At 39.0% G+C, this 16,258-nt stretch overlaps 1 protein-coding gene and 1 pseudogene across 6 annotated transcripts in view; both read left to right on the plus strand.

The window, feature by feature from the left end:
- Cplane1 (ciliogenesis and planar polarity effector 1) overlaps positions 1–16,258 on the plus strand; it is an 87,667-nt gene that overhangs the window by 3,490 nt on the left and 67,919 nt on the right. For all 6 annotated transcript variants that reach the window (XM_029543961.1, XM_029543964.1, XM_029543965.1 and 3 more), the window contains exons 3-14: positions 2,265–2,400; positions 2,496–2,615; positions 4,255–4,487; positions 5,933–6,039; positions 7,350–7,506; positions 8,250–8,353; positions 9,470–9,652; positions 13,112–13,361; positions 13,531–13,683; positions 13,854–14,608; positions 15,417–15,622; positions 15,819–15,899. In XM_029543961.1, the coding sequence (XP_029399821.1) occupies positions 2,265–2,400; positions 2,496–2,615; positions 4,255–4,487; positions 5,933–6,039; positions 7,350–7,506; positions 8,250–8,353; positions 9,470–9,652; positions 13,112–13,361; positions 13,531–13,683; positions 13,854–14,608; positions 15,417–15,622; positions 15,819–15,899 (2,485 nt within the window). The remainder of the gene's footprint in view (positions 1–2,264; positions 2,401–2,495; positions 2,616–4,254; positions 4,488–5,932; positions 6,040–7,349; positions 7,507–8,249; positions 8,354–9,469; positions 9,653–13,111; positions 13,362–13,530; positions 13,684–13,853; positions 14,609–15,416; positions 15,623–15,818; positions 15,900–16,258) is intronic.
- LOC110329071 lies at positions 294–553 on the plus strand (annotated as a pseudogene).

Genomic DNA, 16,258 nt, shown 5'->3' on the forward strand with positions numbered 1-16,258 from the left:
ATTTACTGATTATGTACAGTGTTCTGCCTACATTTATGCTTATGTGCCAGAAGAGGGCGCCAGACTTCATTTTAGGTGGTTGTGGGCCACCATGTGGTGGCTGGGAATTGGACTCAGCACCTCTGCAAGAGCAGCCAGTGCTCTTAACCTCTGAGCCACTGCTCCAGCCCCTCCCCTTCTAATTATAAGGATCATTGACATAATTCAAATTTTCAGTGAGAAATTCTACCATTAATTAACTTACCCGGTCCTTCTGCGCCCTTGCTGAACCAGTGAGCAGACATGGCCTCAGCATGCAGAATGGTGCCGGTGAGTTTGTGGACCTGTAGGTGCCACAGAAATGCTCTCTATGAGCAACCACATCCTTGCTGCCGAGGACCATGCATCCATCCAGATGAATATGGCCAAGGCTGACAGGGACACAGGCTGGTTTTATGGCCAGTTTAAAACCTATGGCATCTGCAGGGCCATTTGCAGGATGGGTGAGGGCGAGTCAGATGATTCTATTCTCCGTTTGGCTAAGGCTGATGGAATCGTCTCAAAAAACTATTGAACAGAAGAAATTGAGAACAATTTGTCATAAATAAAAGTGATAAGTACCTGTGACAACTAAAAACATTAACTTACCTGTAACACGAGTTCTCTACTTAAAAAAATTTTTTTTTTAATGTTCTGTGTATGAGTGTTCCCCTTTCATGAATGTAAGTACATTACATGGAGGGTTGGTTCCCGCCCAGGACAGAAGAGGGGTACAGTTGTGAGCTGCCACATGGGTGCTGGGAATCCAGCCCCTCCTGGAAGAGTAGCCAGTGCTCTTAACCACCGAGCCGTCCTCCAGCCAGGAGTTTTTAACTTTTATATTCAGCAGAGTCATCTGGCTGGGAGAAATTTATTCACCCATAAAGGAAGAATTTTGCAGGGTCATGTATGGAGTTAGAGATCATCCTGATGTAAACAAGAGAAGCTTGACACAGAAAGACAAGCATTTTCTCAAAATGTGAAAAATCTGCATTTAAAAATAAATGCATATATGATATGAAAGTAGAAAGGGGACCCTTTGGGAGGAAGAAGGGGTGGGGGGAGGGAAAAGGGCCTGGGGGAATGAAAGGGGGGATCCAGGGGGAGGAAGGAGGGGCTCGGGGCGACGTCGTTATGACAAAAGGTGATGGAAAGGGAGAAAAATAAATGTGCTATGCTTTTTTTCATGTTTCATTTATACTTTATATGTGTGTACATACAGGATAAAAACTTAAGGGGAGTGAGTTCTTGGAGATAGGAAAGGAACAAGAGATGTTAATGGGCCAATATGAGCAAAATATGTGATACGTATGTTTAAAAATGTTGTAATGAAACAATTTTGAAATTATTTTTTACACTAAAATAATAATAAAACAGATTGCTGAGTCCCGTAGCCTTTCCAGCTCAGTAGGTCTGGGCTGGGTAATTTACATTTTTCTGTTTGCTTGTTTCATTTTTTTAATGCTTAGAATGTTTCATAACTTTGTTTATTTTGTGTATACAAGTGTTTTTTTTTTCATGTATGCCTGCATACCAGAAGAGAGCGTCAGATTCCATGAGAATTCCGTGAGACTACAGTTATAGACGGTTGTGAGCTACCATGTGGGTGCTGTGAATTGAATCGGGACCTCAGAAAGAGCAGCCAGTGCTTTTACCCACTGAGCCCTCTCTCCAGCCCTGCTAATTTGTGTTTTAACAGGTTCTGAGGCGTCGTTGCTGCTTCTGGCTCCACAAACTTCATCAAAAATACCCTACTTTTTCTAGATTAAAAAAAAAAAAGTGATTGGAGTCACGAGCTTATGGATTTCTAGGGCCATAATTAATCAAACAGTATAAAAGCTTGGCCATACAAATGTTCACATACATAGGACATTAACTTGGCTAATGCCCCTAGAGTGTTAACCTTTAAAGAACTTTAAATGCAGCTGTTAGATTACCTTACCTAGTAATTTTAGCAAGAGGTATTTTCTTATTATTTACTTGTTTGACAGACCTGGATGCGGAATCATGACCTCAGGCATGCTGGACAAACACTCCTGTCCCTGAGCAACACCCCAACCCAAGACATTTTTAAAAATAGAATGGAAAATGCTCAAATTTTAGGTTAAAGTTTACTTTAGATTTGTGGTATAAATTATTTTTGTTCTTAAATGTTACTTTGCTCTCCTTTCTAGGGTAACTGATGTAGACAAGATTGAATTCACTCTTGGGATCACCTAAGAGCTTCACATTTTTTTTTCTCTTAGGAAAATGAAGCTGTTTTTCTTTTGGATGAGAAATTGATAAATGAGATTAATTTGCTGTCAGGAAGAACAAAGAAGAAGATCCCTAGTCTGCAGCCTTTGTTGAAGGATGTTGTTTTCCTGGCAACATCCACTGATGGTTAAGTAATTCTGAATGTTCAAGGGGTTGCTTACTGTGGTTTTAAAGAAAACAAAGTGAGTGGTGGTGTTAACGTTGGTTTTGCTTTTGAACAGATGTGTGGCTGTCTGGGGTCCTCACTACAGGAGAACTGTTCCTGTGGAACAAAGATCAGGATTGTTTGAAAAAGATACAAGTGACTGAAAAGCCTAAAGAAGCTATTAAAGCGGCAATAGGTAGGGATTTTTAGATTTTTGTTTGATGGGGAAAAATCTATGAAATTTTTTCGTAGTGCTACTTTGATAACTACATCTGTGTTTGTGTGCGTGTGAATGTCTTGTTTCTGCCTGTATGCTCTATGTCTTGTTTCTGCCTGTATACTCTATGTCTTGTTTCTGCCTGTATACTCTATGTCTTGTTTCCGCCTGTATACTCTATGTCTTGTTCTGCCCGTATACTCTATGTCTTGTTTCTGCCTGTATACTCTATGTCTTGTTTCTGCCTGTATACTCTATGTCTTGTTTCTGCCCGTATACTCTATGTCTTGTTTCTGCCCGTATACTCTATGTCTTGTTTCTGCCTGTATACTCTATGTCTTGTTTCTGCCTGTATGCTCTATGTCTTGTTCTGCCCGTATACTCTATTTCTTGTTTCTGCCTGTCTACTCTATGTCTTGTTTCTGCCTGTCTACTCTATGTGTTGTTTCTGCCTGTATACTCTATGTCTTGTTCTGCCCGTATACTCTGTCTTGTTTCTGCCTGTATACTCTATGTCTTGTTTCTGCCTGTATACTCTATGTTCTGAAATTTGGCTGGTGGTGCTTTGCACCTAGTTCAGTTTGAAGGAGAAAACCTGACATGCCTGTCATTGCTGTGATGTCATCCTACTGTTCCTATGTTCCTCCTGTCACAATATTGCAGGCTTTATGGAACAGGTCTGTAATCCCCACTATTCAGGAGACTGAGGCAGGAGGACCAGAAGGAGAAGTATTGCTTGTCCCTCAGATTGAGCTGAAGGTCACCCTGAGCGCAGACCTGTCTTCACAGTGAAAAGAACTTTAGTAGTGGGTCTCAGTGTTAGAGCGTGTGCCCAGCATGCACAAGGCAAAGGGTCAGTTCCTAGTACATTACTATAATACCTGGCATGGCGTTACACACCTTTAAATCCCAGCACCTGGGAGGCAGGGGCAGGCAGAGCTCTCTGAGTTTGAGGCCAGCGTGGTCTACATAGTAAGTTCCAGGATAACCAGGGCTACAAAGAGAAAGTCTGTCTCAAAAAACAAACAAACAAAAAGTCGTAAATGTAATTGTTGTTTGTACTTTTTTTTTTTTTTTCGGTTTTTCTGAGACAGGATTTCTCTGTGTAGCCCTGGCTGTCCTGGAACTCACTTTGTGGACCAGGCCAGCCTCGAACTCAGAAATCTGCCTGCTTTTGCCTCCCGAGTGCTGGGATTAAAGGCGTGTGCCACCACGCCCGGCTGTTGTTTGTACTTTTATTACTAATGCTTTAGCTATAATATCCTGAATGTGAACAGCTTGAGTTCTTATTACAAGGGTAGCTAACCTTGCAGGCAAGCATTTGGGAGGCTCAAGTAGGAGGATCACAGTGAGTTGGAGGCTGACAGATTGAGACCCTATTTCATAAAAAGTAAAAAGTAGAAAAAAAAGTCAGATTTCAAAAGTTTAATTTTGCCAGGTGTGGTGGCGCACGCCTTTAATCCCAGCACTCAGGAGGCAGAGGTAGGCGAATTTCTGAGTTTGAGGCCAGCCTGGTCTACAGAGTGAGTTCCAGGACAGCCAGGGATACAGAGAAACCCTGTCTCAGAAAAAAAAAAAAAAAAAGTTTAATTTTTCTGTTTTGTTTTGTGTATTTTAGCAAACTCTTCAAGACTATACTTATATGTAGCTGAAAATGGGAAAAGAATTCTGCTTATCACATCTTCTGGCTGCATACTTCTGTGGGAATATTTGGAATTGAAGACTATCTTCTCTTCTAAAAGCCTTTCTTTGGTGGGCCAGTGGTCCCAGATTGTGCCCGAAGAAGCAGTTTTATTGCCTTCCACTAAAGATAAAGAAGCCGTAGTGGATGCTGTTTTTGTAAAGAACGAGGTAAAATCCAAATGATACACTATGGAGGAAAGCTCTTAGGCTTTAAGGACTGGTGCTGCCAGAGAAGCTGTTTAGTCAGGGTATAGTTGCATACCTGATTGTTACTAGTCAGAGCAGGTGAGAGATTACTGTTTGGAACGATGACGTAAAAAATGGTTTCAAATTCAAGTTCCCTTTCTCACAGTCATAATACGACTTGTGGTGAGCATGGTAGTGACCATGATACCTGCCGTCCAGGCACTTGGGAGGCAGATGTGGATAGTGAGCATGGTAAGGCAGACCTGTGGGCAAGGATTTCCCCAAACTTGAGCCATCCTAGGTTGCATATTAAGCTCCAGGCTATCTTGGCTATATAGCAACCAAGTTAAAATAAAACGTGTGCATGTTTTGTAAGTAAGTTAGAACTGATGATGTTAAGTAGGTCATTAAATTCTCAGGCTAGAGTACATTCATTCTTTAAATTAAAAATTTGGGCTGAAGAGATGGCTCAGCAGTTAAGAGCACATGGTGGCTCATAACCATCCATAATGAGATCTGACACACTCTTCTGGAGTGTCTGAAGATAACTACAGTGTACTTAAATATAATAAATCTTAAAAAAATAATAAAATAAAAATAAAATAAAAATTTTAAGTAGTGTCAAGTTGTCTCTGTATGAACTTTCATCTATTACCTAATCCACTTTTGCTAGAAATTGTAGTTTGAAGTCAGGCTTGGTGGTATGTGACTATAATCTCAGCATTATGGAAACAGAAGCAAGATGATCAGTTCAGACTAGCCTGGGCTATGTGAGAGCTTCTCTTTAAAATAAAAGCAGGCTGGTGGTGACGCAGGCCTTTAGTCCCAGCACTCGGTAGGTGGATCTCTGAGTTCAAAGCCAGCCTGGTCTACGCAGTGAGTTCTAGGACAGCCATGGCTACACAGAAAAGCCGTCATGAAAAACAAAACAAAAATTGCATTTTGTAATTTTACTAGTCCCTCCCAGTAAGGCGATACTCTAATATAAATAATATAAACTATAAAAAAAGAATAATTTTACAGCAACCTTCCCAGCAACAGCAAATGACAGTGTGTGTGTGTGTGTGTGTATATATATATAATTTTTTTTTTTGTTTTTTTGTTTTTCGAGATAGGGTTTCTCTGTGTAGCCCTGGCTGTCCTGGAACTCACTCCGTAGACCAGGCTGGCCTCGAACTCAGAAATCCGCCTGCCTCTGCCTCCTGAGTGCTGGGACAAAAGGCGTGCGCCACCATGCCCAGCACTTTCTGTCTTTTTTAACTCTTGGAAACCCAGGGTTTGAGGATTAAATTTAACGTAGCCTTAAGCTTACTGCTGAAAATGAAAATATAAGCTGGGTCCCGAGATTTTCCATTTATAGGAGACATTTCTATATATCAATTTATTTTCAGATTAATTTTGTACTAAATTACTGTATTTGTCTACAGTTACTTGGCGACTGCTGCCTGTGTTCGTTTACTTTTTATTCTGGAGAATGCTTGAAGTTAACATTTCTGGCCATTCAGTGGTATGAGAATATATTTACATCTGTAAGGTGAGGTAAATATTTCCCTTTCTCTTATTTTCCACTTTTAAACTAGCGTTATTTTTGACCAGTATGTATTTAAGATTTTTAGCTCTTCATGTTTTTTTCTGGCTTTGTAGATTTCTACCTTTCACTTTAAAACATTTAATTTAGACAGTTTCTCTTGTTTTCTTTTCCTAGAAGGGAAAACACGTAAGAGATAGCATGGCTTGTAGTGGTATATTTGTCTTGATACTATAAAAATAATTGCTTTGAAGTGAATTGAAATTTAAAGGGGGCAGAAATATTTGGATTTACGTTGTACTTTGGAAATGCCCAACTGTTTTGTTTTATTCTGTGTTTTTGGACAAGGTCTCACTATGTAGTCCTGGCTCTCCTGGGACTCTGTATGTGAACCATGCTGGTCTTGGATGTAGAGTTCCGCTTGTTCTTACATCCCAAATACTGGGGCCATCAGGCCTATCCAAGAGTTTGGTTTTTTTTTTTTGTTTGTTTGTTTGTTTTTAATTTAAAAAACATTTTAAATAGTAAAATCGTTTGTATTCTAAGCTTAATAAAACAGAGCAAAATATATTAAAAGCTTATAATTCCTATGTATATTTGGAAAAGTAATGTGACTTTTATGATTTCCTTGTTAACAGTACATTGTTGTCATATAAAGTAAAATAGTTAACTTTGTAAGTAGTCAAGTAAATTTATACATCTATCTAATCTCTCAGAACAAGTGCGGGAAATTGACATAATCTAAAAAGGTCTGTTTCCCTACTTTTTTCTCAGTTTTTAAACTAATATACATTAGTTACATAGAAAACATGTTTCTTGATCCATTTTGCTTGCTCATATTCATATTCCTATCATCCTCACTCAACCCTCTTCCCTGTTTTCATGGTTCTAGTAAAATGTTTTCTGCCTCATAAAAATGTTTAAACGTTTAGTTGAAACAGGTATATTTAGGTTTGATTATGGAACATAACTCTATTTACGGAGCTCCAGCACCAAACTAGATTGACGGACAGCTACTGAACAGTCACTAATATGAATGTTTTCATGTCCAGAAGTATAAGTCTACCCTTTTATTTTTTGTTATGAACTGTCTATCAACTTCAGAATTATTATATGAATTTGGCGTGGTCTCATATGCCTGTAGCCTCTGTCACTTGGGAGGCTGCGGAAGGAGGCTCGCTTGATCCCAGGAGTTCAAGGCCAGTCTGGGTCATATGTTGAGACCTCATCTCCAAAACAAAATACACACACACACATCAAAAATGAGTAAATAAAATTGTTAAAGCTTGCTATCATTTATTTCATTCCCTTGTTAGGTCGTTGCTGTTCCGTGTTCACTGGGCACAACAGGAATGTCCTCTGTGTGATCTGATTCCTAAGTGTGCTTCTTTAAAGTCAAGAGGAGCTCTGATCTCTGCCTTCTCAAGAGATGGCCTTGCCCTAGCAGTGACTCTTAATCAGAAAGACCCAACGGTCAGTAATAGCCTCTGTCTTTACTACTACTTCATGATTTAAATCGATGTCTTCAGTTCATTGTGTTTTGGTAAAGTTACATAAATTAGCTGTCATAATTTTCGAAAGTTGTTCTGGGGAAATATAAAATTAAAAGGCTAACCTTGACCAGATATACCTTGGAAGGCAGAGGAGAGCTCTCTAAATTTGAGGTCAGCCTGGTCTACAGAGTGAGTTCCAGGACAATCCAGGGCTACAAAGAGAAATCCTGCCTCAAAAAAACAGAAAGAAAGAAAGGGGGGGAGGGGGGGGGAGGGGAGGGGAGGGGAGGGGAGGGGAGAGGAAAGGGAAGAAAGGAAGGCTATCTCGGTGATAAGTGCCTGTAACCCCAGCACTCCGCACACTGGGGCAGGAGGGTTTAAGTTGATGGCCAGCCTGGGCTACATAGCAGAACCCTGTCTTAAACACAACAAAACAGAGTGCACAGTAAAAGAAGGATAAAAGAGACAGAGGGAAGGAGAGCGGAGAGCAGGGCTGCGTGTGTACTCACCCCAGCAGTTTGCAGGGCTGGGGTGGGAGGGCTTCAGGTTTAAGGCTGCTCTGAGCAGCTTAGGCAGAGAATTGTGACAGTTGTCAGTAGGGCCTGGCTTAGAAAGCCTGCTTACTATAGCAGTGTATAACGGCCTTCCCAGCCTCCAGTGTTGTAAGTAAGCAGTCCATACAGCAGGCTAACTTCATTGGTTGTCATGTTTTCCCCCATCTAGGCAACTCAGGTGTTATTTATAAACACACTGAATTTTGTTACTCTCTGTGGTGGCCTTAAAGGATGTAGTAATAAGAATCCCATGGTCCCAGCTTCACTTACCAGGTAAGAACACATGGACATATTTCTAAGGACATTTTGTTTTCTTTAAGAAGTTTGAAGCTCTACTATCACAGGAAATATTTTCATAAAGATTTCAGCTTACCTTTTTACCTGGTAAATCCCAAAAGTTGCTTTACATAAAGAAAGCCTCAAATGCTTTTAAATGAAGGGTAGGGTAGAAAATATACAAATGTATTTTCTTCTTCAATTTTTTTCTCCCCTGTCTCCTTAGAACTCAGTTGTGAGTAGGTGGAGCAAGATGAGGCATTGTTAGGGAGAGAAAGATGGAAAACCCAGGAGGTAGTCCGTCACTCATTCAGGAATGAGTGGTAACTGGGGTACTTACAGCCTTTTAAACAATTGACATCGATGGTGATTTTTGGATAACAGCATGAACTATAAGACCTGTATAGGTTGGACGTGGTGGCACACACCTTTAATCCCAGCACTCTGCAGGCAGAGGCAGGAGGATCTCCAGGAGTTTAAGGCCAGCTTGGTCTATGTAGCAAGTTTCACGACGGGGCTGTAGAGAGAGACCCTGTCTCCAAAAAACAATTAAAGGAAAAGACCTGTAAAAGATGTAGTACAAATATTTCCTCTTGAGCTTGGAGCCTCTTTGTGAACTCCTTCCGTGCTATCCTCTGAGTCTGCAGAGTGCTCAGGTCATCTGGCCCCTTCCCTCCCCACAGCTCCTCTCCAAGAGCAGCACTGGGCTCGGCTCAGGGGTTCTTTTGACTCATGTCTGCCACTGTCAGAAGGGTTGGGAGCTCCTTTTTGTTCTGGTGACACATGATGCTGCCGGGGAGTTCTGGAGCAAGGAACAGCTTTGGGAAGAGACACTGCTGCAGAGTGGACAGGCGCAGTCTCAGACTCTGTCCATCCATCAGTCTTGGCTGTAGGTGCCAGTGAGATTACAGTCCATGCTCATCGAAAGATGAGTGCCTCAACTTTGGGGAGTATTTTCATTTCTGAATTGCTTACAAATCTAATAAATTTCTAATTGGAATGATGTTGGAAAAGATTGTAAGCCTTTTATTTCTACAAAATAAAATTCACAAAATTTATGTGAGAGTTACCTACTATCCAGCCCTTTCTAAAACTGTCATTTGCTCTTTCTAGGTCATACTGGGTAGGGGACATCAGCTGGACGCATGACAGCCTTTTTCTGGCTTGTGTATTAAAACGTGGCTCCCTGGTTTTACTGACCTGTCTAGGTGAATTGCTAACATTAGTTACATTTGGTTGCTCTATAGAATTTGGGCCAGCTGAATTTATTCCTCTTCATCCACTAATAACATATAGGTGAGAAATTTGAATTGTTTTGTTTAATACCTTATTTTCTTTGGTGATTAATTTTGTTATATATTTTTACAAAAACAATTTTCATCTCCAAATTTATGTTTTTTCTTTCTGTGAGTCTGTCATGTCAATATCTGTTTCTTATCTTTTCCTAATTATTTATAGTTTTCTTCCTGTTTCTTTTTGTGGCTTAATCCTGGTGAAAATTTGACATTGTGACTATGTAAGTATAAAGTTATAATTCTTCATAGTACTAAAAACTTACCTTTACTATAAAAGATAATAAAACATGATGTTTATTATTTTAAAAATGTAGTACCGAGGGAACTTAGTAACTAAAATTTAACATTTTTCCAGAATCTGTTAGTAATAGAATATAGAGTGTAACCATATTGGATTTTAATTGTGAAAGAAGGTAGCAATTTGACTTTTTAGTCAGACAAATCATTTCAAATACTAGTTTTCCTATTTCTTAGATTTGTAAGTGGATAATTTTTTTTAATTCTCAATTTCTTTTCTCATGAAATGAGGATGATAGTAATTGTCTTTTAGGATTGAGAGAATGAAGTAAGGATATACATTATATGGGGTTCTCAATAAGATAAATGCTGAGTAATTTTTAGTTTACTGTGTATAGTTAGATGTATAGAGAGAGCTGTTTTAAAAATTAACTCATCTTAAAAATTGTGTGAGGAGGTGGGTGCAGTGTGTATGAAGGCAGAGGCCGCAGATGCCCCTGGGGCTGGAGTTCTAGGGGCCTGACTGCTGTGAGGAGGTGGGTGCAGTGTGTGTGGAGGGGGAGGCCGCAGAGGCCCCTGGGGCTGGAGTTCTAGGGGCCTGACTGCCCCCTTTGGATGCTGGGGATCAAACTCCAGTCTTCTGGAAGGGCAGGAAAAGTTCTTAACTGCTGAGCCATCTCTCCAGCCCCAAGAGCTATTTTTTAGATAGAAAAACTGGAAATGACTTTTGAAATTTGTAAGTCTATAGAAGGGAAACTGGCATGGCTACATCCTTGATTTGTTAAGCAAAAAAGCAGTGCATAATTTTTAGTGACAGATTAGTGCTAGGAGAACACTATCAATTCCTAGAGTGAAGGTGTATTTTGTTAAGTCTTTATATTTTATGTATATGGGTATTTTTTTCTGCGTGTATGTCTGTGACTTTTGTGCATATGGTGACCATGAAGACCAGATAAGGGTGATAGATCCTCTGGGACTGGGGTTACAGGCAGTTGTGAGCCTCCATCTGGGTACTGAGAACCAAACTCCAAATTTGTGTTTCCTTAAATTTTCTCACATTCTTTTTTTTTTTTTTTTTTTTTAAGATTAATTTATTTTGTGTATATGAGTACACTGTAGCTGTACAGATGGTTGTGAGCCATCATGTGGTTGCTGGGAATTAAACTCAGGACCACTGCTTGCTCCGGTCCTGCTCACTCTGGCCCAAAGATTTATTTATTGTTATATGTAAGTACACCGTAGCTGACTTCAGACACACCAGAGAGGGCATCGGATCTCATTACGGGTGGTCGTGAGCCACCATGTGGTTGCTAGGATTTGAACTCAGGACCTCTGGAAGTACGGTCAGTGTTCTTACCTCTGAGCCATCTCACCAGTCCCATATTCTTTTTTAAAATTACTATTTTAAGGCATTTCAAATGAGTTCTCTTTTCTAATAGGTATACATTATTTGAAAAAATAAAATTTGAAAATCATGACACATTATTAAACAGTATAAAAATGACTCATACATTCCAAATCATCAGAGGTAACAATTAACATCTTAGGGTGTTATTGTCTTCCAAACAGGATACTCATATTGCATTTATAATAATAGCAATATGATAGTTTCTTTCAACATATGATATATTACATGTAACAGCCTTTTATATTTTCATTTTTAAGTGTATTTTGTATGTGTGTATGTATGTATGTACATGTGTTCATAGGCACAGGTATGCCGCAGTCTACCTGTAGAAGCAATCTCTCTTTCCACCTTAACAGCTCAGGCTTATGTGGCAAGTGCTTGTACTCCCTGAGTAGAATGGATACACCCTCATCAGGCCTCCTGGGCACTGATGCATTGGCATTCATGCAGGCCAAACTCCCATGCACCTAAAAAAACCTAAAGGTTAAAAAGAACCTACTTTCACTGTAGGGAATGACAGCTTCCTACTAGCATATATCTGTTACTAAAAAGTAGGCATGTGTCACTCTGTGGTGGCGCGTGCCTTTGATCCCAGCACTTGGGAGGCAGAAGTAGGTGGATCTCTGCGAGATCAAGGCCAGCCTGGTCTTTAAAAAGAAAAGTGAGTTCCAGGACACCCAGGGTTTATACAAAGAAACCCTGTCTCAAGAAAATCAAATAAAATTAATTAATTTAAAAAAAAATTAGGCATTGCTATTTTGCTAAACATAATCAGGGCATACCCACATCAATTTCCTTCCTATAAATTGATAGATTTAGTAGTATCTTTTATACATCTTTCTTCTTGTCAGAAACTGGTGTCTTTTGTTTTTGTTTTTTAAAGATTTATTTATATGAGCACACCCTCTTCTTGATATGTCTAAAGACAGCTACAGTGTGCTCAGACACACCAGAAGAGGGCATCGGATCCCATTACAGATGGTTGTGAGCCAACCATGTGGTTTCTGGGAATAGAACTCAGGACCTCTGGAAGAGCAGCCAGTGCTCTTAACCGCTGAGCCCCAGATACAGTTTTAATGGTCCCATACATACTTATTGGTTGTTTTTGACATTTGGCTAATGAAAAACAATCTTTATTAGAAATCTTGGGCATCCTGATGTGTCTTTGTGCAGTGCTAAAGACCAGACTCAGGACCTTGTACTTGGTAGGCAGGTCTCCGATATCCGTATTTTAATAGTTCTCTAGCTCAACAAATTACAATGTATCAATGTCTCATTTTATATTTATAAAACTTTAAATATAGTAAGCAGCTATATTGCATAATCAGTCAGCTATATCACTTCAAGAGATATGTATATTTATTTGATTCATTCAATTTTAAACTCATAAAATGTCACTCACAATTATAATCTCCAAATGTTCTTCTTTTTCTTTTTTTTCCTCTGCATTAACAATTGTACTGATTGTAATTTTTGTAATTCTATTCCTGTGCTTATATATTATGGAAGGAAAGTGAGCTACTCAACTCTTTAGTAATAAAAACAAGATTCCACAGTTTTTTTTGAAACAGGTTGCATATAGTTTAAAAAAAATAATAAATGCCACAAATTCAGGAAAAAATGTGGAAACATATAAAGACATATGTTTTGATTATTGTATGTTTCCTGGAAGACAAATACACAATTAATACTCTGATGTGTGTCTCATCTGCTTGCTCTCATCATTCTGTGTGCTCACTTTGTTTTGAATGCTATGATTACTTCCTTTAAGATACTTCTCTTGCTGATTCTTGACTTTTCATGTTTGTTTGCTAGACCACAGCAGCTTCCATTTCAAGATTCAAATAATTCTGTAGATTCATCAGCCTCTGAGAGTGACCCTCTGAGACAGAGGTTTTCTGTAAAAGCACACTCACGGCTGCCATTCCTCATTATCTCTGATGGATACATGGTCACAACCCTGCGGTTTCTTGATAACCAGTCTCCAACAGTGCTCATGAGGTCCTTGCTTCTTGATTCAACCCAGAGGCTTGAGAAAGCGTACCAGAGTATGATGCTGTCTAAGGTACAGTACCTTTGGGTATCTGTGGTTAAAAAGTATTTTTCTCTTCCTTTAAAAGTTAAAACTATTGACCCTAGTAATAGCTTTTTTGACACTAGAAGATTTGATTGCTTTAGATTTATATATAAAATTTTTCTTGGAAATCATTTTGTTTTTTTGTTTTTTTCTACAGCCCAAGGACAAAGGGCTGAATTTCCGATCTCTGGATTCCTTGAGGTCTAGCCTGTTGAAACATCAAGGAAAGGAAAGCTCAGTACATTGCACTGTCCCCAGATTTTTGCAGGCAGAAGAAACAATGAAGTTAAATGAAACCACAGATTTTCAGGTACTTAGTAGTATATACTGACTTTATTCTAAGAAATTCATTGGTTTGTTGTTTTTGTTCTTTTTTTTTTTGTTGTTGTTGTTGTTAAAGGAAATAGAAATTTAAGAATAACACTGTGATTCTATGCATAAGGCTTGAATGGTATTAAATATTTTTCCCTTTGTGTTTAGGATTTTGAAGGAGAAGAAACTAATGAAGTTGAACAATTTGTAAACAATTCATCTTCTTTTTGTAACCAAAGAAAAGCTCTACAGTTCAATATGGTCAAGGAAGGAAGATTGGAGTTTGCATCTATGTTTGATACAGTTCATGCAAAGGATGAGTCCAAGGAGGCAGACAGAACCACTGTAGAACTGCACTGTATCCAGAAAACACTGCTTGCAGCTTGGACTATAGGAATTTCAAAACATGTAACAGAAAAAAAGTTAATGTTAAATTACACAGTTCTCTGCATCACTCATTTTTTCTATATTCTTCAGTTTATAAAATGTCCTGTGCCTAAGTCTGACCTGTTTTTACATAAGAGTCTGAAGCGTAGCGCATGGGTACTTTGTGTCTTTCGACTCTTTGATCAGTGTTTATCAGTCCACTATTGGGATATGAGATACAGACAAAGCATGGGCCATTTGATAAAGCTCACCGCAAATACTATAAAGCTCTTACTGACTCTGCGACAAGAGCATGGGTCATTCTCAGAGAGGCTTTTGGCCTGCCTGTCTTTACTGCGAACTGTGACAGTCCATTTAAATGGCACATGCAGTCTTCAGCCTGAGGCTGTCCCAGCAGCCGCTGACAAAAGTAGACCAGCAGAGCTAGACTCGTTAATGGTACCTGTTTTTCAAGCTTCTAAGGGAAATTGGCCTTGGGACTCATCTTTAAAGATTTATCCTCAAGTGACAAATCTTGTTCAGAAGCCAGGTCACAGGTAAGAATACTAATATTAGTAAATCACCATTAGAGTTCTTAGACTGTAATAAGAAGTGTATAATTTGGTACTTTTTAGTATACTCACTAGGTTTGAAAACTGTTAGTACTAATCACAGAGAAATTAGAAGGAAACTTTGTAACCACTGAATTTCAGTATTAAAGTATATTAACTTAAAAATATTTAAGTGCCTGTTTTAGAATAGCAGCCCATCTTTCTGATATATCCATATGATTTTTAAATTTTGTTTTGTTTTGTTTTAATTTATGTCTGTGTATTTGTGGTTTTGTTTGGATACTCACAGAAGCCAGAAGAGGGCATCAAACCCTCTGGGTGTGAAGTTGCAGGCAGTTGTGAGCTGCACACTGTGGGTGCTGAGATGCAAACTCAGGGCCTCTGGAAGAGCAGCAGGTGCTCTTAACCTCTGAGGCATCTTTCCAGCCTCTCTCTATAAATTTTATTTGTCAATCAAAAATTATTTCATGTTTTTTCTCCTAATATTAAAAACACATTTTGAGAGGTGTTCTTGTGCAGCCATAATGATCTTGAAAGTATATAGTAAAAGTTAAGTATATAATGAAAAATGGACACAAGTGCATACAAATTTTGAGAAGATCTTGTGGCCATTCTATGCGTTTGCCACATACAGTATATATCTTTTGATCGTGGATTGTGATCATTGACTTGGTCACTACGTTCTGTTGGATCTGTGAGGAAGCCAAGTAAAACATTGCTAATGAAGGGAGCTAAACTTACTCTCGTCACTCATCAAGTTTGGTTTTAATGATTACCTAATGTTTTTGTATAGATTGATTCCTCTTTGGAGACTACTGTACAAGAAAACTTTATGGTATCAAGCACAATTAAGCCGAAGAACTGATGGTGACAGACAATTAACTGAAAATATAAGACATGAAGTATCTCTTGTCAAGACTCTGTTATGTCACGTCCAGACTAACCTGCAGATAGCTGGGGATAGCTTGAGTCAAGTCTTAGAACTTACCCCTATCAGTGGTTAGTATCTATAAACACTTTCTAACTGCTTGGATATATGAAGTGATGGACTGGGCTATGGGTCTTCAAAATGGGTTACACTTACTTGATTTTGAGAATAATTTCAGCTGGAGATATATCTACTGAATTTTAAAGCAAAACTTTTAAAAGTTATGTAATCAACTATAACTAAATTGTTGGGTAAAATCATCCTTAGGTGAAGAGTGTTTCCTGTTAGCATCATATGAAAAGTCAGTTTGCCTGTGGAAGAAGGCTCTACGAGAAACCCAAGAGAAAGGTAAGGAGTGTTTCCTAAAAGGTAACTATGTATTGGGAAGACCATAAATTAACTTGCTGCAGAGTTGACAGTGTTTACACTATCTTACTATCTTACTCTCCAAGATGCAGATTGTAGGGAACTTGACTGTCAGAAATACTGTACTTGAAATTATTCTTGATTTTTAAAATCATGACACCATGCTGGGCAGTGGTGGCGCATGCCTTTAATCCCAGCACTTGGGAGGCAGAGGCAGGCAGATTTCTGAGTTCGAGGCCAGCCTGGTCTACAGAGTGAGTTCCAGAACATCCAGGGCTATCCAGATAAACCCTGTCTTGAAAAACAAAAAACCAAAACCAAAACAAACAAACAAAAAACCC

The sequence above is a fragment of the Mus pahari genome, chromosome 11, assembly GCF_900095145.1.
Source record: "Mus pahari chromosome 11, PAHARI_EIJ_v1.1, whole genome shotgun sequence".
Classification (NCBI taxonomy): Eukaryota; Metazoa; Chordata; class Mammalia; order Rodentia; family Muridae; genus Mus; species Mus pahari.